Source organism: Ammospiza nelsoni, chromosome 11 (assembly GCF_027579445.1).
Source record: "Ammospiza nelsoni isolate bAmmNel1 chromosome 11, bAmmNel1.pri, whole genome shotgun sequence".
NCBI classification, from domain to species: Eukaryota; Metazoa; Chordata; class Aves; order Passeriformes; family Passerellidae; genus Ammospiza; species Ammospiza nelsoni.
In genome coordinates this window covers 14,505,606-14,530,450 of record NC_080643.1, presented here as the reverse complement: position 1 = coordinate 14,530,450, position 24,845 = coordinate 14,505,606, and the positions used below count along the sequence as shown (strand labels likewise).

General features: G+C 55.8%; 1 protein-coding gene across 2 annotated transcripts; it reads right to left on the bottom strand.

The window, feature by feature from the left end:
• Positions 1–1,162: 1,162 nt before the first annotated feature.
• On the bottom strand, positions 1,163–24,747 carry TWF2 (twinfilin actin binding protein 2). Of its 2 annotated transcripts, none has more exons than XM_059480022.1 (9): positions 24,676–24,747; positions 15,549–15,626; positions 11,726–11,904; positions 10,238–10,333; positions 9,412–9,516; positions 4,265–4,390; positions 4,018–4,168; positions 3,104–3,225; positions 1,163–2,564 (listed from the first exon to the last, which is right to left on the bottom strand). In XM_059480022.1, exons 1-9 carry the CDS (start codon positions 24,698–24,700, stop codon positions 2,397–2,399), a joined length of 1,050 nt encoding a protein of 349 aa, XP_059336005.1. In that variant the 5' UTR covers positions 24,701–24,747; the 3' UTR covers positions 1,163–2,396. The 2 variants fall into 2 exon arrangements, with proteins under 2 accessions (XP_059336005.1, XP_059336006.1); XM_059480023.1 differs by lacking the exon at positions 24,676–24,747 and adding an exon at positions 18,302–18,413.
• Positions 24,748–24,845: the final 98 nt, after the last annotated feature.

Sequence of the window (24,845 nt, the reverse complement as noted above, 5' to 3'; positions counted from 1 at the left end):
TCACCTCAAACCCCAGGCCTTCTGCAGCAGCAGCAGCAGCAGCAGAGACTTTTATCTCCAGCCTTAAAGAGAAGCTGGGATGGGAAAGGAAAGCATGAGATGGGAGGAGATGGGGGACATGAGATAGGATGTGAGGGGACAGGTGATAACAGAATAGGAAGGGATGGAAGATGGAGAATGGGCTGGAGGATAGGAAAGGACATGGAATGGGATGGGACAGGAGACAGGGTGAGATAGGAGGGGAAGGGTGCCCAGGCTTTGGGCTGCTCCTGGCCATCTCTGCCATGACCATGAGCCTTTGGCACAGGGGCTGTCACCTGGAATGGCTGCATGGCAGGGGCTGGGGGCAGTGTGTGGGACAGGTGGGAAAAGGGGCACAGCCCTCACTCCCTCTCAGTATTTGGGCAAGCTAAAAGTTACTGAGCACAGAAGGGGAGGAAGATCTGAAGGAGAAGGGTGACTCAGCTTGTCAAATGACTCCGGTGGCATCAGCCAGGCTTATTAGCATTTATATACAGAGGGAGCTTTCCTGCACGGAGGCTGCTTCTTGCAGAGCAGCATCTTCCCTCCTTCTCCATGACAAAAAGAAACTGATTCAGGGCTGGATTTATTTTTTTTTTTTTTTTTTTGCATTAAACCTGTCTTTAAAAACATTTTACAGCAGGCCTTGCAAATCTTCCACCTCATCCTGGTCATGGAGGGTAAAGCCAAGACATGGCAATGCCCTGACCTGGGTGAGGAGCCTATGATGCAGGCAGACCCCATTGCAATCCCAGTTCTTCTCTTGGCTCTGCATCCTCCTGCATTCCCTCCTCATGGCCAGGCAGGAATTCACTCCAGGCAAGAGAACAGCCCCAGGAGCACCTTCACAACCTTGCAGAATCACCAGCCATTAAAATAAGGAAAGCTGGACTGAGCAGGGATGCTGCCTCCTGCAGCCAGCTCAGTCTCTGGGCATTGCTGGAGTGGCCCAGTGTAAAAATCTCTGCCAGGCACTGTGGTTGTGCCAGAGCCCTGGACTGTGGATGTCCTTCAGGGTGCTGAGGGCTGCACTCAGCCAGGGCAGGTGGACTGTGAGAGCTGCAATTTGCTTTGCAGCTCCAGAACTCACAGCTGCTAAATGTCAAACATGGGGAACCCAGGGGATCTCTAAAGAGCATCAGACTGTTTTAAAAATACTTTATTCTTTAGAAAATACAGCGTTCAGTACAGTGTGCTCTGCTCCTCCCAGCTTCAACCCCCTGACTCCAATGAGGCCGAAGCAACATCTGGACGTTCACTGCCACAGCTGGAAAGCAGAGGGCAGGTTTCACTGGCCCCTTTGCCATCCTCTTAGGGAGGCAGGTGGCTCTCAAGCCCTCGCTGGTACCCAGCAGCAAGGTGCTCTCCCCCCAAGCCCCCAGTGCAGCCCAAATCACAGTGCCAGGCTCAGAGCGTGGAGCTGATGATGGCCCTTGGTGGCTGGGGACACCCCCAGGGCACACAGGGGCTGTCATGCTCCCCCACACAAGGGTCTGGAGTAGCCCATGTGATTACTGAGACATGGGGCTGCCCCAGCCCACAGACCCAGCTGAGAAGCTGGGGGTAAGGAAATGGTGGGGGCTGGGGAATGGAGATGGGGGACCAGGGCTCAGGAACCCCCCAGATCCCATCCTAAACAGGGATAGGGCTGAGTCAGGGTTGTAGCAGCTCCTTCTGAGGGGGAAAACCTTACTGGAGCAGTTCAAAAAGGAGAAGCAAACATCACCCAAAGGCAGAGTCACCTTTCTCCAGGTCCAGGCTGAGCTCAGGACTCAGTGGGGAACTTCCACCTCCCGCTGCCTGGCTCTGCATGGAGAAGCTCCCATCCCACAGGAGGCAAAGCCCACCCCACAGGGGGTCCTGCCCACACCCTGAGGGGGTGTGGGATCACTCCAGCCTGGGGCAGAGGGGCCGTGCACACCTAGAGTGGGACAGGGGAACAGAGTCTGGAAGCTGGGGGGGGACAGGGAAAGAAGCATTTTCTCTTTTCAAACAGGAATCCCCAACCCCCTTCCCTTTGCATAGAGCAGCTTTCAGGTGAGTGTGTCCTTCAGTCACCCAGGGGACACGGAGAGCAGTGGCTGTGACCCTGAGGGGGACAGGAGCAAGGCTGGGGACGCGGCTCTGCTGCCCCGGGGCTCGCACAAGGACACGAGGAACAGAACCAGCGACAACCCACCCTGAACCCTCCCAAGTGCCCTGCCCCAGGTGCAACAAGCCATCCAGATGTTTAAAAAAGGAATGAAACAGGAAAAAAAAAAAAAAAGGTAAAAAAACCAAAGAAGAGCTGAGATGGAGGGAAAGCTCCCCAGGTCAGTGGAAGGAGGGCGGGAAGCGCCGCAGGGATGGATGGTGTCCGTGCCCTGCCCGGGGATCTAGCTGTCCTCGCCGTTCTCGCCCGGGCCCTTGATCAGCCGCTTCTGTCCCCGCTTGCCCACGGGCCCCCGGGGCTTGGCGAAGGCCTGCTTGAAGGCGTGCTGCTTGGGGTGCACCTCCTCGTACAGGAACTCCGCCGTCAGCTCCGCCCCGTCATCGATCTCGATCTGCACCGGGAAACCAACAGGGCTCAGCAGCTCCCTTGGGGTTCCATACATGTCACAGACATCTTTTGTGAAAAATCCTTTCCTTAGGATTTTTCCTCCTGAGGAGCTGAGGGGCTTCATGAACAAGATGTAAACAGTGATTATCTGCTGCTGTGGAATGCAACAGGTGCATCTGTGATTGGTCCCATGTGGTTGTTTCTAATTAATGGCCAATCACAGTGAGCTGGCTCAGACAGAGTCCGAGCCACAAACCTTTGTTATCATTATTTATTTTACTATTCTTAGCTAGACTTCTGATGAAATCCTTTCTTCTATTCTTTTAGTATAGTTTAAATATAATATATATTATAAAATAATAAATCAAGCCTTCTGAAACATGGAGTCAGATCCTCATCTCTTCCCTCATCCTAAGACCCCTGTGGACACAGTCACAGACACCCACTTTGGGGCACCCAGCTCCCCCCAGGCCCATCAGAGGGGTTGGATCACAGCCCCTTGGCAGTGCCCAGCCCCATCACCTCTGGGGGGGTCACTCTCACCTTCTTGGCTATCTCCAAGCAGAACTCTTGCTCCACCGTGTCCAGCAACCGGCTCTTGCAGCTGGAGTAGAGCATGCGCTCCTTGATGCTGCACTTGTACCCGGGCATGGAGTAGATAAAGACTGCAAAAACAGAGCAGGGCTTGTGGCACTGCCCAGGCCCATGGCCAGGGAGCACTGGCTGCATCCCACCCTGCTCACAGCTCCTCCAGCCCAGAGTGCCAGACAACATCCAGCAACAGAGGGTGAGCCATCCCATCCATCACCCCTCCCAAATCTCCCCTGGTGCCCCTGTGTCACCGACATCTTTCATAGAAGATCCTTTCTTTAGGATTTTTCTTCTTGAGAAGCTGAGAGGCCTCAAGAACAAAATGTAAAAATTGATTATCTGCTGCTGTGGAATGCAACAAGTAGATCTTTGATTAGCCCATGTTAGATGTTTGTAATTAATGGCCAATCACAGTCAGCTGGCTCGGACAAAGAGCCAAGCCACAAGCCTTTGTTATCATTCCTTCCTATTCTATTCTATTCTTAGCTAGCCTTCTGATTAAATCCTTTCTTTTAGTATAGTTTTAATGTAATATATATCACAAAATAATAAATCAAGCCTTCTGAAACATGAAGTCAGATCCTCGTCTCTTTGCTCATCCTGGGACCCCTGTGAACACCATCACACCCTGGCAACACCGGAGGAAACCAAACCATCACCACCAAATGCCCTGGAGCACCCAGAGACCTGCCCTGCACATGGCACCAAAGGGTTTGCAGCACCCACCATGAGAGGGAGCTGACTCGAGGCTCCCTATGCACCATCCCTATCCCCATCCCTGCTCGCTCCCCATGCACCCAGTGACCCAGGGAAAACAGGGATTGGCACAGGCTCAAACTGGCCTTTCCCAGTGCTGAGGCTCTCACCAACAGACTCCAGGTAATCTCCCTCGTGTGAGTGCTTGTACAGGAAGAAATGGTAGCGAGCAGAGTCCTGGGGGATCCTCTTGGGCAGGTCAGAGATCTCCGTGGGGCTCGTGTGCACCAGGTCGATGGTCTCCCGCTCCAGATCCAGCTTCTGATGGACACAGGGGACAGGGAGCAGGTGGCAGTGAGAGACAGCAGCAGCAGAATGTGGGGAGTGGGGCACAGAGAAGCCATGTGAGGGACCTACCAGCTGGATGTAGTTGATTTTCTTCTGCTTGAGAGCCTGGATGGCTTGCTGGGCGTCCAGCTGCAGGGGGAAGGCCAGGCCCTGCAGCGTCTGGTGCTTGCTCTCCACGCTGATCTCCGTCTTCACCTGGGGATGGAGACACCTCCAGCGTCAGGGCACAGTGAGAAAGGGTGGGGAAGGGAGGAACAGGAAAACCAGCTGGTTCTGCAGCTAAAGGCTTCTCATCCAAGGAGGTGTCTGACACCTGTCCCACAGGGATCATGGCATTAAACCATGGGAGTCAGCCAGGCTGAGGATGGTGGTGCCTGTCACCATCCCACCTCTCCAGGACATCACCCAGCCCAGCCATGCACCCCCACACCTCCTGCTTCACTCTCAGCAAACACCAGCTCAAAACCAACATTCCCCAGGGAATCCCTGCAGGGATGCTGTGACCAGCACAGGCACACCTCCTCTCTGATCATCTCCAACTGCAGCCTGTGGGTGACAGGGGAAGCCCTGGAGTCACAGCCCTCAGCTGGGCACCCCACCCTCCTCAGTGGGCTGTACTGCAGCAGACAGACATCCCTCCAACACCAGAGCTGGGGACTGGAGACCCACAGCTCACAAAGAGGCCAGCTGCTGATTTCCCCACAACCCCTCCAAGGCAGAGCCTGCCAGCCATATCCCCAGCAAACCCCCTCGTCCAGGAGACCAAACCCCACTTCAGAGAGGGGAGAGAAGGAGATTGCAGAGACATTGAGTGGCTGCAGGTGGCTCCAGGCAGGGTGGGGAGCAGGGCAGACATGGGGGCACACCATACCTCCTCGGGGTCGGGGTACTCTACCAGCGATGGGCAGCAGCAACAGCCCCCCACCATCTGCCACAGAATACAGGGACACGGGGTCACCCCATGGCAGAGGAGCCCCTCCCACCCCCAGACCCCCTCCCAGGGAAGCACTCCACAACACTATCCCAGTGCTCTGCAGTGAGCGTGGCTCCCTTTCCTTTGGGATCAGTTCTGGGGATTTTGGATAGAGTCCAACCTTTATGGGTTTTTTTTTTCTTTCTTCATTTCCCTCCCCCTGATAGAGAAAAGGAGGAGAAGTCAAGGCATGCCAAGAGAAACACAAGAGCTGGAGCTGACATCTCCAAACCACTGGGCAGCACCAAGGTGGCTCCTGTTACAGGCTGCCCTCTGTCCCCACACAGCCCCACACCCTGGGGACAGGATGGAGCCAGATGTGTGCCCGGGGCAGAGCATGCAGGAAAACACTGCCAGGAGAGGGAGAGACCGGGCATAAGCCAGCAGAGCAGAGCAGAGCAGAGCAGGGCAGAGCTGCCTACCATCTCAGTGCTCGAGCCTTGGGAGCAGGAATCCTGAGGGAGCGTGGGGAGAGGAGACACACTGTCAATGGCACAGGAGGGGCGTGTGACAGCAGCAGGGAGGGACACACCAGTGTGCCAGGAGCAGGGAGCTGCAGCACCCCGGCTGGAGCACAGGCCAGGCTGAGCCCAGCCGTGTGGGCAGGGAGAGCAGCAAAAACAACACAGGAGATGCCAGGGCAGCCCCCAGCCTGGCATGCAGGGTCTCCAGGAACACCCCTGTGCACAGTCCATCCCTGCCCCATCTCCTCCTGCCTCCCCACTCAGGCTGGCCCCACTCCAGGGTCTGGAGGAGTTCCAGCACTTGCAGCAATAGCTTTTGGGCTATCCTCCACTAAGGAGCATATAGGGAAGGTTTGTGAGGGAAAAACATGCCCAGGCCTCTATCCATGCCCAGCATCCTGCAGGATGAGCATGGTGTTGATGTGCAGCTCTCAGGAAAGGGAAATGTTTGCTCAGGTGGGCACCAATCCAGCTGACCTCCATCCCCCAGGTGCCCTGGCACCAGCAGGGCCTGAGGCAAGCACCCCTTCAGGGGTTCAGGACACACACGAGTTCCCCTGGTCCCATCCTGTGCAGAGGTGCAGCACAAGGACATGAGCACTGCCAGCACCTCCAGAGCCCCAGCTCTGTCTTCCATAAATGCAGGAAGGCCAGGAGAGCTACAGTGGGACCACAGAGACCTCAGCTCTGACAAAAAGCACACTGAGGTCCAAAAACACCAGGAAATGAAAATTTGTACTAGCAACATCAACTCCCCCATATAGCTCTGCATTTTCTACTCCTCCCCTTTACAATAACATTAAACTCTGGCTGCCTGGGCACTCCCCAGGGCACAGCCTGGGAGCAGTGCATGGGACAGATGAGCATGTGCCACATCCCAGCCTCCCAACCTTGCCAGCAGCTTGCCTGGAGGTTATTTCATCTCCTTTTCTTTAGGTGAGATTTTCTCCTCCTCTTCCCTCCTCCCTGCTGTGCCTGACCCTGCCTGAGGAGCACTTCTCTGTGTTATGGCAAATTTCCTCACGGGAGGGTTCTGGTGAAGCACCAGCAGCACTGTGGGGCAGCTGTGAAGGACACACTGCAATGGCACCCCCAGCTTTGTTTCTCCTCAATTCTCCTGCCTCCTGTCCCAGCCCCAAGGCTGCCTTCCTCTGCCCCATGGGCACACCAGTGGGATGTGCCATTTCTGATCCTGCACCACTTGTACAAAGCCTCCCCAGGCGTGGGTGTTGAGCTCAGTGCCAAGCTCAAAGCTGTTTCTTAGCCCACGGTCTGTGACAACCATCAGCTCAGTAATGCTGGCATTCTCCAGCTAGTAAAAATATACACACATATATATATAGCAGTGGCAAATTTCCATGAGCTCCCACCCAGCTATCAGAAAGGGGGTAACTCATGGCATCACCTGTGCCCATGCAATCCTCAAACCACAGCCTCAAACCTGCTGTGCCAAAGGCTGGGCAGCTCCCTGGGGATGTGCCAACCTTAGTCCTTCCTTGCTCGGTGTCAAAGGCCACTCTGCTGCCCTCACCTTCCCTTTGGGCTGTCCTGCCCTCACCATGCCCTCTCCACACTCACCTGGTGGCTGGGGAGGAGCCCAGGCAGCTGCTCCTGACCAGAAACACAACCATGAGTGGGGTGAAGGCTGCAAGTCTGCCCAAGGCACCTTGGAGGCTGTGAGTCAGCAGAGTGACAGGGGAGGGAGTGGGGCCCAGCAGCAGCTCCAGGTGAGGAGCCCAGCACAGCCCTTGTGGGCTGGTGGCTTTTAAAGAAACCATGTCCCTGTGCCATTTCTGAAAGCCATGGGGATGCACAGGGCCCTGGAGCCTGCAAGCTGCAGGCAATGAACAAGGCTGGGAGCATCACTGCACCACGATGTGACACCCACACAGAGACCCCTCAGCACACCCAGCATGTGCCTGCTTCCCACCTTTAAACCCAAGGCAAAAATATATCCATTTTCATCTCTTTCTCAATGTCAGTGACTCCTCCCTGTGGCCCAGGCTGACACAGGGGACCATGTACCCTTAAAATAACCCCAACAAACCAGACAGCAGCAGCACCTCCATCCAGGAGCTGCACCTCACAAAGGCAAGGGTGGGAGGGAAGGAGAGTGAGGCAGATCAATGAGTATCACAAGCACCACTTACCTGGGCCATACAGCCCTGTCAGACACACCCAGCAGCCCCCCAAACTACTCAATCCTGCAGCACAGGCCAGACAAGGGGATGGCAGACCACAGAATCAGCTGAGTCCAAAGGGACCCTCAAGAATCATTAATTTCAGATGTCCCAAGGTGCCAAACAAACCACACAGTCACTATCAGCACCTCTCTCTTCTCCATGAGCATCTCCTTGGATCCTGCAGAACAAATCCTGCCCTCCAGGCTGGGAGCTGGGATAACTCCCCTAAGACCCACCAGGTGGACAGCACCCCTTGGTGGCATCTCCCAAATGTCCCTCCACTTTTCCCCCTGCAGACCTGCTGTGGCAGGGGGAGATCACCCCCAGAGCTGCTTGGACAGGCAGAAACCTCCTGCATCTGTGCTATCAATGAATGCCATGGGGCTGGTTGGCTTCACACCTCACACAATGTCCTGATCCACCCTGAGAGCCACAGCCCCAGCACAGGCACAGGACAGGGATGCTCCTCCAGAGAGGAAAGCTTTCTAAGGGAAATTCCCCAATCCCAAAACAAAATGCTGCTTCCAAGTGGTCACCCCAACAGTGAGCACACCCCATTTTGTGCCTCAGTGTGTCACAGCACCACAGAGGCTGTGAAAGGCCAGCAGGGAGCAATGGTGACACAGCCTTGTGCGCCCCCAGCCCTACCCTGAGCCACTTCCACATCCTTCCAGCACATAAACCCCAAATACAGGCTAAGATCTGTAATTCTTGGGACAGCATCCCTCATAGAGATAGAGGAAGTGTATGGGAGAGGATGCTGCTGCAGTCCAAAGATAAGCCTGAATTCTTCCTGCTTTCCCTATCCTCAAACTCAGCTCTGCTTTTGCTCCAATACCCAATATAGGTTAGAGACCTGCTTTCAGCCCCAAATCACTTGTGACTGTCAGCAAAACACAGTCCTGAGCTCATGTCCAAGCAAGGGGAAAAAAAGAGAAGTGTAAATTCCTCTTTATGCTACCAGTCTGACTGGTGAGGGTGCTCATCCACCTTGAGAAGGAATGGTTTAAATGCCAGAGAGTGAAGTAAAAATGAGCCATCCCTTTAAGCTGAACGCTCACCCCCTGCATCCTCCATCCATTTGTGCCCAGAGGGCCTCAGGCTCCTCTCTCTGGGCTGGTGGATACCCACCCCTCATGGACACTCTGCTGGTCACCCTGCTGGACATCCACCCCTGCTGGACACCCTAATGGACACCCACCTCTGCTGGACACCCAGCTGGTCACCCTGCTGGACATCCACCCCTGCTGGACATCCAGCCCTGCTGGACACCCATTGTGCTGTTGGACACCATCCTGCTGGACACCATCTCTGCTGCACACCCATCCTAGCTGTTGGACACATCCTGCAGCACACTTAGCCCTGTTGGACCACTCTGTAGCACACCACCCCAGCTGATGGACATCATCCCTGTTGGCCACCATGTGCAGCACACCCATCCCTGTTGGCCACCCTGCAGCACACCCAGCCCTGTTGGACACGATCCCTGCAGCACACCCAGCCCTGTTGGCCACCCTGCAGCACACCCAGCCCTGTTGGACACCATCCCTGCAGCACACCCAGCCCTGTTGGACACCATCCCTGCAGCACACCCACCTCATTGATGCGGATCTGCTGCAGCTCCTGCTCGGCTGCGGTCAGCGGGGCGGGGGCAGAGCAGGAGGACACGTGCTTCTGGTACCCACTCAGGGACACGTCCTCCTGCAGACAGGGCACAGGGCAGTGTCACAGGGGTCACTGCTGCAGGGCTGGCTGTGCCCCCAGCCTTCAGCCGAGTCTGAGCGACCCAGAGAGTCTCAGGCTCCCTCCTGACCAGCAGGACCAACTGTGAGGCTCTCGGATTCCTCCATGCAAATCCCAGACTCCCTTCGTCTGTTGTGACCCCCTGCCCGTCCCCAGTCACCCATGGCTGTGGCAGTGGGCTCCTCTGGCTGTTTCATGAGGCTCATGAGCATGGAAGTGAGAGGGAAAGGCAGAGCCCATAGCCCAGGAGCAGCAGAGGGACTTTGGAGAAGAGCAGGAATGCTCCCTGGCTCCCACCAGCACTGATGGCCCTGGCCGTGCAGCTCCCTCTGCCCATGGAAGGGGAGGAGAAACCTCCTTGCAAGGCAGGGCTAACCCCAGTGAGAAGCAGCTCTGGCTGCTGGAGTGACACTGCCACCACCTGGCACCACTGCTGCCATTCAGCACAAAGCTCCACATCTCACAGCCTCCCTCCCACCTCTCCCAGCTCCCCATCACAGACCAGGCTGTGCAGGCAGGAGAGAGCAGCACTGGTCACGCAGGGAGCAGTGTGGAGCACCAGCACCCTGCTGCTCCCTCAGCACACACCAGCATCCCACACCCAGCACGCTCACACTGAGCTCTGGGCAGGCTCTGAAGCTCAGTCAGACCCCAGGGCTGCCCAGACCCAGCACGGTACCTTCACTGTGCCAAACATCTCGTCCTTTATGTGCCCCCCGCCAAACTCCTTCTTCACCGTGGCTCTGGTGGCAGCATAGAGCATCTTCAGCCGGACCTGCCGGGACAGGGGACACTGCTGTCACACAGGGGGACACTGCTGGCACACAGGGGACCCAGTGCTCACAGCCACCACCCCACCACAGGCTCCACACCTCAGCCTCTCCTGGCAGCACCCACCGAGCCCCTGGCTGGGTCTGAGTTTTAATGGCAGCATCCCTGGGCAGGGATCAGCTGGGAAAACCCACCAGCACTATTTCTGGGGCTGCAGCCTTGCCAAGAGCTGCCCACAACCCAGCAGTTTATTCCATGCTTTGCTTTCCAGTCTCTGAGCTCCAGAGCACCATTTCCCACCAGCACCTGGGTTAGAGGAGGCACAAATACCACAGACCCACTCAAAAGTGCCTTTTGCCTTTGTCACTTCTATTGCATCGTTCTGCAAAATGCAGGGAAGAGTTCTGGCAAGTGCTCCTGGGCACACTGTGCTTCTGCAGTGAGAGCCTCTGTGGTTTGTTGAAAGATATACATATTAAAAAAATATATTATTACATATACACCTGTGTATGTACATGTACACATGCACAAATATGCACATGCTTATAAAATTACATATATATCACTTGTATACATATTTTTATATATGTGTTGCACTTATATACACTGGTGCACTTATATACAAATTTTTTATATATTTTTATATATGTGACCAGTGCATGTATTAACGTGGCAGTAAATCTATCTGGCTTATAGATTACAATAAATATATAACAAATAAATACATAGGAATATATATACACATATATGTATAATGTATACATATATATGTATACATGTATATATATATATACACACATATATATACATACACATACATACACATACATATACATATATATATATATATATATATATATATATATACACAAATATGTATATAGTTAACACATCAGTAAATTTCAGCTGATGTGCTCAACAGGATGGCATTTCCAAGCTGTGCCACTGACATCCTCTAAACCTGCTTCTCTTCTAACCAGCCCTTTTGTGTCATTCTCCACCAGCTGATTTTGGAGCAAGGCCTGGAGAAGGGCTGGCAGCCACTCTGCATCAGCCTCAGACAGAGCAGGGCCAGGCTGGAGGCAAATAAGGGTCAGTGCCAGCTCCTGCCAGCAATGGTCAGAGCCATGGTGGGATGAGTCCATCCTGGCCTCATGGTCCACACCATCCCCCCCTCCACATCCCGGCTCTTCCACCTCCTCACTGGCACTGAAACAGGACAGAGACACAATCCCAGTGTATCTCTTTGTGTCTTAAAAATTCCCCATCCCCACAGCAGCCTCCGTTTCTCAGCACCAGGGTGTGAACGCTCCTCTCCAGCCCAGGGCACACACAGTCCCCTTGGCCAGCACCCCCTGTCGCTGTCCCTGTCCCCAGGTGGGTGTCCGGGGCTCACCGGGGAGCTGTCTGGGGACCAGGAGATGAAGAGCCACTCGTAGCCCTGGGCGTTCTGGCTGTCCAGGCGGTACAGGACGTAGCAGGGCTGCTGCTCATCCAGCAGGGGCAGCACCAGGGTGTCATAGTCGGTGTCCCAGCGCCGGGACAGCTCCTTGTGGGCTCCCAGCACGAGCTGCTCTGCAAGGAGAACACAGCAGAGGTGGGGTTAGACCAAAGCAGGAGCTGCTCTGCAAGGAGAACACAGCAAAAGGGGTGTCACACCAAAGCAAGGCTCATCTCCAGGACCAGGTGGTGGTTCATGGCAGCTCCACCCCCAACAGTGATCTGTACTGCACAAGAACAAATTGTGACCTCAAGCCACGTGCAGGAGCGTACATTCCCACCAGGAGAGACCGTGGGGCTGTGGCTGTTTGTAGGGCTGGTTTTCTGCCAGCTTCCTGTCAACCATCTCTTCCCCTCCTGTGTTTCTCACCAGCAGAATGTCCTCTCTGCTGATCACCTGTGGCTTCCTTCCCTTCTGCTCCCTCCAGCTCTGCAGTCTCACCCACCCCTCCTCACTCACAAGAGCTCCCCCACCCCACCTGGACAAGCCCCAGGGTCACAGGAACACCTCAGCAGGGACACAGAGAACCACCAACATTTTGGGAGCTGAGAACAGTAATGGTCTCAGCAAAATCCAGGGTGGTGCCAAATCTGCTCTCACCGGATCCCCTGTAACCTCACAGGGGCCAAAATCAGAGCTGATACCCAAAGTCCATGGCTGTGGGCAGCAGGGATGTCCCACAGTCCCCAGCTTGGAGGGGACCATGCTGCAGGAGAGCCCCAGCCTCTGGGAACAACCTGTGCATTCCACACACACCTCAGGGCATCATTTTCAGTGGCAGTGGGACTGGGAGCCCTGTGAGCTGGGCACTGCTCAGCTGGGACTCAAACACTGGTGCAGGCATCCCACAGACATGAATCCACACCCTGGCAAGGGCCAAGTCAAGCTTTGGGATGGCTGGGTGGAAGACTGGGGTTGCTGGAAAACAGCCTGTATTTTTACTCCATCTGTAGCTGCAGAAAGGTCTGGGGGGAGATTACAGCACTCAGAACAAGACGTAGGAAATTCTGGGGGTACTAAAGAAAAATGTTTTGGGGCTTTGGGCAATTAGCACTTGAGGGCATGCCCTGCCAGGGCCTCTGCCCACTGGGAGCACCCTGGCTGGGGCACAGCCCTCTCCCTCCCAGCCCACTCAGCTCAGCAGCTCCAGATCTCACGGCAGGAAAGCTTTTAAGGAAAATAATTGAGGAATGAAGGGTTTGGGGGGAATTACCCACCCCTTGTTCCCACCCATGCCCTGTGACAGCAGTGCCCTCCCCTGCCCAGCACTGCCCTGGCATCTGCCACCACCACTCAATCCAGTTATTTCTGCATGGGTGGCACGAGTCACTGGTTCAGTAACAAGGCCAGCAGCGAGCAAGGTGCTTGCACCTTTTGCAAAACTACCTGTTTGGAGAAAGGGAAGCACAAAAACCTCAGTGTACTCCTAAAATAAACACAAAGCTCTGCGAATGGATTTGTGCATCACAAAGAAGAAACTGCAGGGGGATTTCGCAGGGCCAAACCCACTGGCAGCTCGAGGGTATCTCTGTAAAACAAACCAACACCTCTCACACAGCAATCTGTGCTGAGTCACCCGGGCTATTCCGGGCTGTGACTCAGCCGGACCCCGGCCGGGAGCTGGGAGCTGGCAGCCCTCACCTTTCCCCGAGCTCTCTGCAGCTTGCTCAATCCATTCAGGGACAAATTCCCTTCCCTGGGCAGTGTCAGAAAGGGGAAACTCGGAGCAGATGCCCTTCAGCAGAGTGACAGAGTTACACTGGCTGTGTCGGGCTCTGTTTGTCCCAGGAGTTGCTGCTGGAAAAGCAGAGCCGGGAGTGTTTCTGGCCCTCGAGGTGCCCCCAGCACTCCCTGCCCTGCTCTGAAATGCCTCTGTAGCCCTGCCTGCAGCTCTGCTGGGTGCCAACTGCAAAACTCAGGGCACACCATCACCTGTGAGTGAAGAAATGCAACCAACAGGGGAGTCCACAAAGCCAATCTTGTCCCAGATCCTGCCGGCAGTGAGGAGCAGAGCATCATCTAAAAACAGCTGGGGCACAAGCTGGGAAACTGCTGCTGAGCCTTGGTGCACATCCTGCTCCCCAACTCCCTCCTCTATCCAATCTCAGCTCTTCCCAGTAGCCCTCCAAAGGAAAAACAACCTCTCAAATTGCTCCCAAAGTGTCACTCAGCCACAATGGTGGCCTTGGAGCTGCCTGGACACAGAGTATCTGCCATGAGGTTCCTTGCACCATCTTCCTCTCCTTCTATTCACTGCTGCCTGCTCCAAAATGCCCCAAGACAAATTCTCTACAGGGCAAAAGGTGCTGCAGCCATCCAGCAGAGAGGGAGGCTCCTTTTGCACATCCCCTGTCCAGGCAGGGCAGCTGGCATGTCCTCCCCAGGACACCTCCCTTCCAGGGTGAGCATCTGTCTGTCTGTGACACCTGCCTGGCCACTCTGAGTGCCCAAGGGTCCTTCTCTGCTGGGTACCACAGGCTGGTGTCCCCTGTGTGACAGCACAGGGCTGGCCCTGCTGCTGACAATGACAGATAAAAAAAATCCCTTTCAGTCACAGCAAAAATGGTGGGAAATGTTTTCCACTGGTGATAAAACATCTCTCTTGTTGGCATCAGCAGCCACAACACAAAACCAACAGAACAAGCCCTGAGCATCCCAAGTCCAGGCTTAGGGACAGGCATGATTATCCTAACACAAACCTGACTCCACTTTTGAAAAGCAAAAGAAGCTGAGAGCACAAAATTGTTGTCAAAGACACTCCTGAGAAACCATGTGGGTGTTTCACCCCCCAACAGTGGGGACCTTGCCAAGGCCAAAGCCAACACTGCTGAGCCCTGCTGCAGTTCCACTGGTGTGTCCCATGCATTTCCAGTCACGCTGCTCTTCTGAACAGGACATTGTGGCCTCTCCAAAGGTCAGGTGGGCTCCTTATGACCACAGGCTCCTCACAACCCCATCCACCTCGGTGATTGCACTGGTGGCCCACCCAGGGCAGGTGGTGACAGCAGCTTGGCAGGGCAGCAATGTCCCTGCTGCTGCTGCTGGAGAAACAAGTCATTCATATGCAATTGTATGAGGCTGAGGTGATGGAAAACCTACACCAGGGCAGCTCCCCACCCCTGGGACACGCAATCAGTGCCCAGCTCTGCTCACTTGCTTCACACATGCAGAGGCCACCCAAAGGACCCATTCCATGGCACAAACACGGGCCAGGCTGGTGCCAGCCTGTATCCTGGGCTAGGGGCTGCCCTGGGATGGGATGGGATGGGATGGGTCTCAGAGTGTGGCATTCCTCACAGGATGCCACTGCAGGCCTTGAGCCACCAGCACCCCCCTGCCCCGAGCATCCCCTTGCCAGCTGTGGGATGGCACATCCCAAAGGTCCCAGGGTCCCTGCAGCAGCCTGCCTCAGGGATCCATAATAAACCATGACACAGCAGCAGCAAAAGCCCCCACAGAGCACCGACCCCAGGCTGGTGTTGCTCTGCTGGCAAAGTCACTGCTCCCCCCTGGAGCTGGCCTGGGGCTCCAAGAGCTGCTCACCAGCACAGCCAAAGTTTGGGCTTGTGTTTCAGGTCTGGGTCGCCACATGCCCCAGCAGCATTTTCCTTGAGGTTTACAAGAACACAAGCTGGCACCGCAGTGGTGAGGAAGAAAGGAGGAGAGGAAACAGAGAACAGAGAGAGTGTAAATCAAAGCACTCAAAAATGGGACTTACCGTCCTCAATGATGACCTTGATGAGCCGGACTGAACCATTTCGGGCTTTGGCAAAAAAGTCCCTCAACTCTGTGGTGGCTGAAAGAACCAAAAACATCGTGATCAGATTCAGCAATCAAAGCAGGTGCTGGCTTGCTCAGTGACTGACCAGAAATGGGACCAACTTGGCAGGATAGAATTTTAAAACTTTAAAAAAAATATATATTAAATCTCTGGTGCCAAAAAATTCTAATAAAAAGTAACAATAGCAGAAATCCCAAAGCTGGGAGAGAAGTGCCGCGTCTCCCTGCGGCAGAGAGTTAAATAGCAGCTGGGACGGAGCACATGTGACCCAGAGAACCTGATACTTGGCCTGGGTGAACATAATCACCCAAATTTAGACGATGGCTTGGCCAGGGCAGCAGGGAGAGCTCAAGTGACAAGTTGATTGGCTTTGCAGAGCAGCAGGGGTGGCTGCAGGATGTCCTGCAGGCTGTGCTGCCCTGACAGGCTGGTGACACACGGCAGGATGCTGCTCCCAGCGGCTGGCAACCTGCACAGTTCCAAACTGGACAGGCTGGTTTGGCTGAGCCCGTGGGCAAGGGAAAGGAACAGCCCCAGGGTTCTGCTCTGGAGCTGGCAGGGCCTGGATTGCAGAAGCTTTTGGGAAGAGTTTTGGGAGCATTGAGGAGTCATCCCGCTCCCTGAGCGGCAGGCAATGGCAGCCAATCCTCGGCATCCTACAGGAGGCAGCTGGAGGCACTGGACAGGGAAGGAGCAGCCCCAGCCAGCACTGGAGGCTTCGTGTGCCCTCCCTGAAGCAGCACTGGCCCAGAGCTCCCCGTGCCACCCGGGACACACTCTGTGTGAAGGCAAAGCCCAGGAGATGTGGCTGCCAGAGGCCAACCCCCAACAAGGATCATCTCCTGGCCTGGCTCCCCCTAAAGCCACCCAAGGCCTTACCTGGATACAGCAAAGGGGGCCCTGTGACTTCAAAAGCTGCTAGAAATACTCAAGAAACTGATGTTGCAAAGATTAGAGAGCTGGGCAGACAGCCCTTAGCCCAGACCAGGACCTGTGCTGGGAATCTCCATCAGCAGCCCCTCCATTCCTGGGGCTTTGCTGTGCCAGCAGAGGGAGGAACCTGGAGCCCGAGAGCACCCAGAGCAGAGGCAGCCATCCCCACAAGGGCCATGTCCATCCCCTCAGGCCCTCCAGCACGGGGTGCCACCCCTGGCACAGCCCCAGAGGAGCCCTGGTGTCCCCAGCACTGCTCAAGGGACAGGGACAGCCCCGACTGTCCCCGAGCGCTGCCCTCAGCCCCTGCAGGCAGAGCCGGGCTGGGGCATTCCAGAGCTCTGGGACAGGAGGGATCCCTGGGGAGCTCCCAGGCACTCCTGCCTGTGCCCACAGTGATGCTCTGTGACGGTGCACAGCTCAGCCTGCCCCGATCAGGGGATGCTGAATTCTCCTCCCACAGACGGGAGAGGCACACAGCAGGGACAGCAGCTCCCACACAGACCCAGAGATGCCATCCTGACAGGAGCCTGCAGGGATGGGCACACAGACACCCCTGCAGAGGGATGTCAGTCCTCAATGGCACGTCAGGGGACAAACAGAAGGTTTGCTGGTGTGATCCCATCACACCACAAGCAGGCCCCTCCAGCAGCATCAGGGCATGCAGCTCTCCCAGCTCCCAGGGCAGACCTTCACCCTCTCCCAGTGCCAGCTGGGAGCTTAGCCTGCTCCTGCTGTGCCCAGCCAAGGATATTCTGGTATTTTTAGCCCCTTTCCCTGTTGAGAGTGGCAGTTTCCTCCTGGCAGCATCTGTGGTTATTGCACACACACGAGGCGGAAGAGGAAGAGAAAAGAACATTTAAACACCCAGGAAACACCATGCAGGAGACAAAGCTCTTAATAAGCATCAAGTTTCACCAACTCCTATTACGCTGCAAAACTATGAGAGAATAACAGCACTCTTGGATGTTTCTACAGCATCAACTTCAGGGAAGAAATAGGAAAGCTCTGCAGCACTAACCTGCTTGCAAATCCCTCCAGTGTGACCCCATCCTTCCCAGAATTGGAAAATCAGGAGTCTGGGCAAATGCAGCCCTGCAGCCCAGTTGGAAATGCTGGGGGTGCCCCGCAGATTGACAGCCAGGATGATTGGCAGGTGAGTGACTGACAATGACAGCCAAGCGCTGGGGTCTGTGTAGGTACTGAGAGGTTGAAGGGATTCAGGAAAAGCCTGGATGCTGCCAGAGAAACCAAGCACAGGAAATACCACAAGGTCTTCCAAGGAGGGAGAACATTTCCAGAGGAGACAGCAGCAAAGCTTTCAAAAAACCCCACAGGAGGCTTGCAAGATTTAATTCTGCTGGTTTGGGTTTTTTTTAAAGCAAATTTCATTTACACAAAAACCAGAGTGTCTCCAATGTCCCCTTCTGCCTCTCACAACGCAGAGCCAAGAGTCAGCGAGGAGGGAGAGGAATAAACCACGGAAGGTTTGAGCAAAAGCTCAGCACTGCTTCATTAGGGCATGATTACCACTTAATTGGCACAGCAGACTTGATGAGATGGCTTGTGTGCCTGAAATATTAATAGAGAAGTCCACAGTTGGCTCTGGAGGAAGAGTCTCACGCTGGAGGAGATGGTGCCTCATGGCATCCCCTGCCAGGAAGCCTCCAGGACACAACTCCAGAGCTGAAAACCCATAAAAACCAAGGGAGAGGGAGGAGCAACAGGACTGAAAGGGACCCACAGATCCAACTCACCCTCCAGACATGGGCTCCTGGAAAATCCTGGAACAAATAATCCAGAAACAAATCCAAGCTGGGCTACAGCCAGTGTGGATCTGCTGAGGCCAAGATGCATGAGATCCCTCATGCTTCCTCCAGCACAGCCAGACCCCTGTGGGCTTCAGGGCTCTCAGCTCAGCTTCTAAGGGTCTCCAAGTGTCAGATGCCAGCTTGGGAACACAGGGGAGCTGAGCCTCCATGGCACAGACACAGCACTGCATGGGTAACTCACTCAGGGAGGGACCAGAGCTGGGATGGAGCAGTGTCCTGGGCACCTGGGGTGGGTGCAGCTTTATCCACATCTCCATGAACACTTCTGGCAGCTGCAGCAGTGCTTCCTGCAGCTGTAAGGTGGGAAGCTACAGGAGGTGCAAGTGTGCGCTGGAGAAAAACTCAGCGTTCTCTCAGGAGACTGGAGAAACGGGCTGGGAAGAAAAGAAATAGGATGAAACTCAATAGGAAGCAGAGTACCATAACTGGAGAAAGGACCAGACAGGGCAGGGTCCAGCAGCTCCAGAGAGAGGTGGGTGACAAGCCAAGTCCAGGTTAGTCACTTCACACAGCTGCAGGCACAAACAAGAGCAGGACCACGTTATCTGGCGCTGCCAAGGCTGCAGGCACAGCACCAACAGCACACCCAGCATCGTGCAAGGAGCCAGGCACAGCACACACAGCACCTGGGCCAGAGGGCACAGCCTGCAGGAGCTGCAGCTGGTCAGCCCAGGGAACAGAATAAAAATCATGAACAGTCTGTACTGGTTTTCCAGCCAGGAACATCAAGACCCACTGTGGTGTTTGGGAAAACTCATGATGAGGGTGCCCAAACCCTGGGAAGAACACCATGACTCCACCCCTGCCCTGAAAAATGGATGTTGCTGCTTTGAGGCAGTGTGAGCCCAGAGGCACCTGAGGAACCTTCTGGCCCTTCCACAAGGCAGCCCTGCTGCTGACCCTCATGGCACACCTGGTGGGCACACACACCCCAGTCCAAAATCACCTTCAGCCTGCAGCTCCTCCCTGTCCCACCTGTTTGTAGGCTGCAGTGAGCTGTCCCCTGGGCACAAACAGCCTGTAGAAGCCTGATAACAGCAAGTCCCAGGTCCCACACAGCCTCCAGCCCAGTGGCACCTCCATTTGGGATGGAGAGCTGAGCAGAGCCAGCTGATGGCACCCAGGCTGGGGTGGCAGGGAGGTGGTGGCCTTCAGGTGGCCCTGACCCTGCAGGCAAAGTGCCAGAGGAGAACTGGAGCTGTGGGAGGAGGGCAGGACAGAGCCAGCCCTGGGGCAGCACTGACCAAAAGGTGCATTCCGAGCAAAGCCTGCATTCCCCCAGCCCAGGCAGCAGCAGGGCAGCCAGACCCTGGCACCTCCTGGCAGACAGAGGGATGTCACCAGGACAGACGCTGCTGGCAGCCAGAGGGTGCCCTGTGCTGGGATGGGCCCCTTTGGATCAGTCCCCAGGAGATTCCAGAGCCTGAAGCACGGCTCTTATTGAGGTTGCTGAACGATGCTGCTTGTGGGTACCACCCTGCCAAAGCTGCCCCAGACTGAGCTTTTTCTGCTTTTACAGCCCCAGGGAGCTTCTGTGAGCACAGAGGGGGTGCAGGGAGCCTGGGGAGGGGACAGAGAGGTGGTGATGGCACCGTGGCCACAGCAAGGGCCCCTCTCTCCCAGCGATTGCCACCCGTGCAAACCCCGGGAAGCACCGCGGGATGGGGATGGAGGTGACAGTCACAGCATCCCCCCCCTCCTGCAGCCCCTGTCCACGTGTTGGGGCACAGCAGGTTGTTGCTGCTTTGACCCTTCCCCGTGGCCCCATGCAGCTCCCAGATCAATAATAGATGCTCCCTGAAACAGATGCCTCTCCCAATACACCCAGCCTCCCTGCCCTCCCGGCGGGAAACCCGAGCCCCGGGCCATCAATCTTTCATTCCCTGGGCATCTTCTTCAACTCAATGCAACTGCTTCCCTTTCACTGCCTGGGGCACAGCCTGCCTGGGATGTAACAGGGAAACTCAGCCAAAAATCCAGCCACAAACCCAGGCAAAACTTGTCCAAGTTCCAGGGATGCGTGGCCAGACAGAAGTCAGGATGGTGATGAATAAAACATGGTTATACCTGCATTACCCACACTCTCCCTGCCCAGCTCCTGGTCTGGGCAGCCAGGAAAGGATACAACTGCAACAGGCACAAAATAGCTTTTGCTGCTGCTAACATTCCTTCTTTTCAGTCTATCCCAGTGTAACTCCTTTAGGCAGTGCCTGCTCAACTCGCTGCTGCAGAGCTTTGCTGCCGATGGACACGGTTGGCCAGTTTAAGCAGTAAGAGGATTTTATTCCTCACCATGGAAAAAATAAATATGTCCTTGCAGGGAATCTTTTCTGAGGAAAAAAGCTACAGATGTCAGAAGAAAATAGAAAGAAGGGAGTGGGGCAGGGGGGAAAGGGAGCAAGAGAGGAGACAAGTAAAGCTTTTCTCCCAATTTTCTGTGGGGCTAGACTGTATTCCTGCAGGATTTCACATGGACAGCTCCTGGTCCTTAGTGCAAATCCCACCCAGAGACTTGGAGCCACCTGCCTGACACCAGACAATTGCTTCTCAACACCTGATTTTCCAAGTGTGTTCAGGACCTGTGTTGTCTGCACTTTGCCACCTTGGACTGGAGTTACTCATCCCATCCCTTGCTCCAGGGCAGGCAGCACTCACCCTGCAGGCAGCATCAGCTGGATCCTGGGGCACAGTCGTGGTGCAGCACACATGGTCTGTCCTGGCCTGCAGAAGCTGCTGCTGCTCCTTTTCTCCACCCAGTAAAGCCACCAGCTGAGCACTGGTTTGTGCACAGGCACCCAGGGACAGACCTGGCCACAATCTCACTGCATTTAGTCTCACTGCACACTTCCCAAAGGATTTCCTCCATCCCATCACTGCTTCAAGGGGTTTGACATCTCATTTATCTGGTCTGCCACTGACACTGCCTCTCTGGCCATCCTGACGTGCCTGCCCCTTGGATATGGGCCATACTCCCAGGGGACATCAACCTCCAAGGTGGCCCCAGAAAAGAGACTGGGTCTGGCTCCCCAAAAATATCCTTGCAGCAGCCCAGTGCCCTGTGTTCCCCATGGATAAAAGGGGCCATGAACCAGCCATCCCTTCTCCTTCTCCTCCTTCACTGATGGCACCTTGTGACATGTCTCTGCTTAGGGGGTGCCTCCAGCATTCCAAAGCTACCCCCCAAATTTGTGCACCCAGGTGTCTCAGGAGCCAGTGCTGCCTCCCAGCACAGCCAGAGGAGAGGGGCTAATGAAGTGCTGATGGACAGAGAAGCTCCTTCTTTCTTCTCACCAGAGAGACAGGAAGCTGCCTGCTTTCCACCAAGACTTTGGCAGACCCAGCAGCTCCTGAGTCCCACCTTATGCTCTTTTTTTACCCATTTGACAGCATTCCTGCTCATGTGCACCATGGTTATGCTCCTCCTGAAGCAAACATCCACTCCTACCAGATGCATTCCCAAAGCAAGATCCTGGGGCAAAGTGGCAGCTCAGCTGAGGATGGGAGCAAAGGTTCTCCCCTACCCCCAGATCTCACCACCTCCCCCAGAAAGAGCAGGTACCAAACTCTATTTTTAGGTTAAAGAAACAAAATGCATTTGATTTCTCTACTTTCTAGATGAAAAAATACCCTCTAAGAGACTTTTTCTCTCTACCCAGTGGTCTTGAAAGAGCTCCCAGAAGCAGCTGAAAGCAGATGACCTCCCACCAGCATCAAAGCCCGGTTCAGCACTGCCTGCCCAAGGTTCTGAGCTCAGGCAGCAAATGCTGTTTCAATCTAATGGTAATGCTCTCAGAGCAAAATAGGAACCACAAAACCACTCAATAAGTCCTCCCAGCAGCAGCTAAAAAGCAGGTTTCCAGCCCCAGGAAGCCCACAGCACCCTTTGAGAGCTTCCAACCGCCTCCCCAGCCTGGCAGTCTCCATGGCAGCCTGGTTTTCTTGCCAGCACCTTCAAGAGAGCTGCCTGAGATACCTAAAAAGACAATAATTAGCCTCTTGGCCCTGCACGAAAGGCTCAGGCTTGACTGCACTCCCTGACCCCCCAGCTCTCCCTGCCAGAGCTTCCCCTGCACCTGTTTCTCCCCAAAAGCTGAATGAGGATGGATGGAGGGATGACATGGGAGTGTCTCAGTTCGGGGGTTCCCCACCACCACGTCACCCTGCCTCACACAGATATAGCTCTGTGTCAAGCAAAATCCCTCCCAGCTTGTCTGCAACCTCCCCTAAGGCAGCTGCAGAACCTGATCACAACTCCCCTGGGAGCAGATGTCTTCCTGGAAATGGGGGAGAAATGGGAATGAAGAAACAGAAAATGCTGGGTGCACACAAAGATAATGAGGCCCCAGAAAGCAGGAAGAAGTGAATAATTCCTCCTCCTAGCAAACAAGAGACCTCAGTGCCTCAGCAGAGGGGATGAAAGTAGCAGTGGGATTGCTCTTCCTCATTCGGTATGGAATCTGCTCTTTGCTGAGCAAACAGAACAATTCAATCACCATGACGGGGTGGGGCAGACTGAAATATCCCAAACCCACCTCGAAGGGGGGGTTCCCTTAAAGCCTGGGGCACCCCAGTTTTGCATCACAGGTGTTGGAGGGGCGGATTTGCATTCAGAGAGGAAACAGCAGCTTCCGGAAAGAGAGACAGCGCAACAGGGCACGGAGAGAGAGCCCAGACACGTCCAGGATGCTGTGACAGAGACCACCCAACACAAGCTACTTTCCACAACCACAGGGGGGATTTTACACCACCCCAGCCCAGGAATCTGCTGCCAGGGCAGAGTCATGAGGTCCATCCCCTCCCTGCACTGCAGCTCCCTGAGGGAAGTGGAGTCCCTTCCCCTTTGCCGCTGACAGGGCACGTCACATCCCACGGTGACTCCCAGCACTGGGCACAGTGGGCAACCAAGGTCAGCCAAGGACGGGGCTCTCAGAGAGAGCCAAGCTGGCACATCTCCCTCCCTGGCAGCTGCAGGGTGCCACGAAGGACAGCACCAGCAGCACAGGAGCAGCAGGGCATGGCCAGAGAGCAACAGGCAGCATCTCCGGGGGCACACTGCGCAATGGGCCCTGCCTGCCCAAAGCCCATGGACAGCTCTGCAGATGGGGCCAGCACCCCCAGAGCTCAGGTGGGTGCAGGGCTCCATCCTGTTGATTTTTACCTTTTAAAAAATTATTGTTATATTTTTACAAAACAGGGAAGATTTAATTAGAGCATGTGCTTCAGGATCTCAGTTTAAGCCAGAAACAATGAACCAGAACCCAAATGCCATCAACAACCACCAGCTCTCCTGAGCTGGAGGAGGAACATCTAAGCATCAACACTGGCCACTCCTCAGCTACAGCCCCTCCAGAAGCAAACGGACAGGAAGGATGTTCTCGACCATGCTGAAGGAACAAGGATGCTCTTGCCAGGAAGGACCAGAAGACACAAATTCCCACCCCGGCACAAAGGTGCTGGCCAGAGGGACCTGCGAGGGCACTGTCCCAGCTCCCTCCCGGGACACGCTGCGGGCTGCATTCACACCCGACCGCACAGAGCAGGGCTCCAGGGCAGCTGCTCTCACATCCCTGCTCGCATATTGATTCGGTTACATAAATTATGCAGCACCTCTACTCCTGATTAATATTGCTAATTGAGCTGGCGAGGCGAGGGGCAGGAGGGAAATACCGTGAGGACACACAGTCAGTCATGCACCAAGCACACTCAGAAATGCAGAAGCCGCCGTGTCGGGGGGCTGGCTGGGTCCTGCGGGGAGCGGGCGGAGAAATTGGGAAGCAGGAATTCACTCGGGCTCTCCCCCGGGCTGGGGAGCAGCTGGGGCCGAGCATCCCCGTGGGCAAGGGAGCGGTGGCCGGGGCTGTGGCCGGGCAGACGAGCGTGACACATCTGTCCGAGCACGTCGCGGCGGGTGCTGAGCATCAGCCCAGACAAAGGATGCGGGAGAGCCCCGCACCGGCGGCACCCCGGGGCTGAACCCCTCCCGCCCCTCCCGCCGGCACCCAAACGCTCCCTCCGAGCCTGACTCAGTGTCCCCCTCCCCCGCCAACCGCAGGAAACCCGCCTGCGGGGCTTCCACCGGAGAACCGATGAACCCGAAGCTTCATCTTATCGGCCCCATCGCCGCCGCTGTCGCGACAGCGCCCGCAGCCGCCGCGGCGGGGCCGGGGATGCGCGGGGCGCGGTCCGGGGGTGCCGCTGCCGGGGGCGCGGCGGGGCAGCCCGGCCCGGGCGGGGGCCGAGCGGCGGGGGCAGCCCCGGGACGGGCCGGGGGACCCGAGCGCCGGGCGGGCGCCGCTCACCGTGGATGCCGGTCTGGTGAGTCATGGCTCCGCTCGGCTCCGCTCCGCTCGGCTCCGCTCCGCCGCGTCCCGGGCAGGAAACGGCTGGGCAGGCAGCACCGCCCGTTCCGGAGCGCGGGGCCGCTCCGCGCCGCCCCGGGGCGGGACCGCGGACGGGCCGGGAGGAGCCG

What these genes read in the sequence shown, in the direction of transcription:
- TWF2 (XM_059480023.1), bottom strand. Translation starts at nt 18,413, where the DNA reads ATGAGGGATCTCATGCATCTTGGCCTCAGCAGATCCACACTGGCTGTA. An exon ending in CAAGGTCATCATTGAGGACG is followed by an intron (nt 11,905 to 15,548) that starts GTAAGTCCCATT and finishes TTCTCCTTGCAG; the next exon opens with AGCAGCTCGTGCTGGGAGCC. An exon ending in AAATCAACTACATCCAGCTG is followed by an intron (nt 4,169 to 4,264) that starts GTAGGTCCCTCA and finishes TGTGTCCATCAG; the next exon opens with AAGCTGGATCTGGAGCGGGA.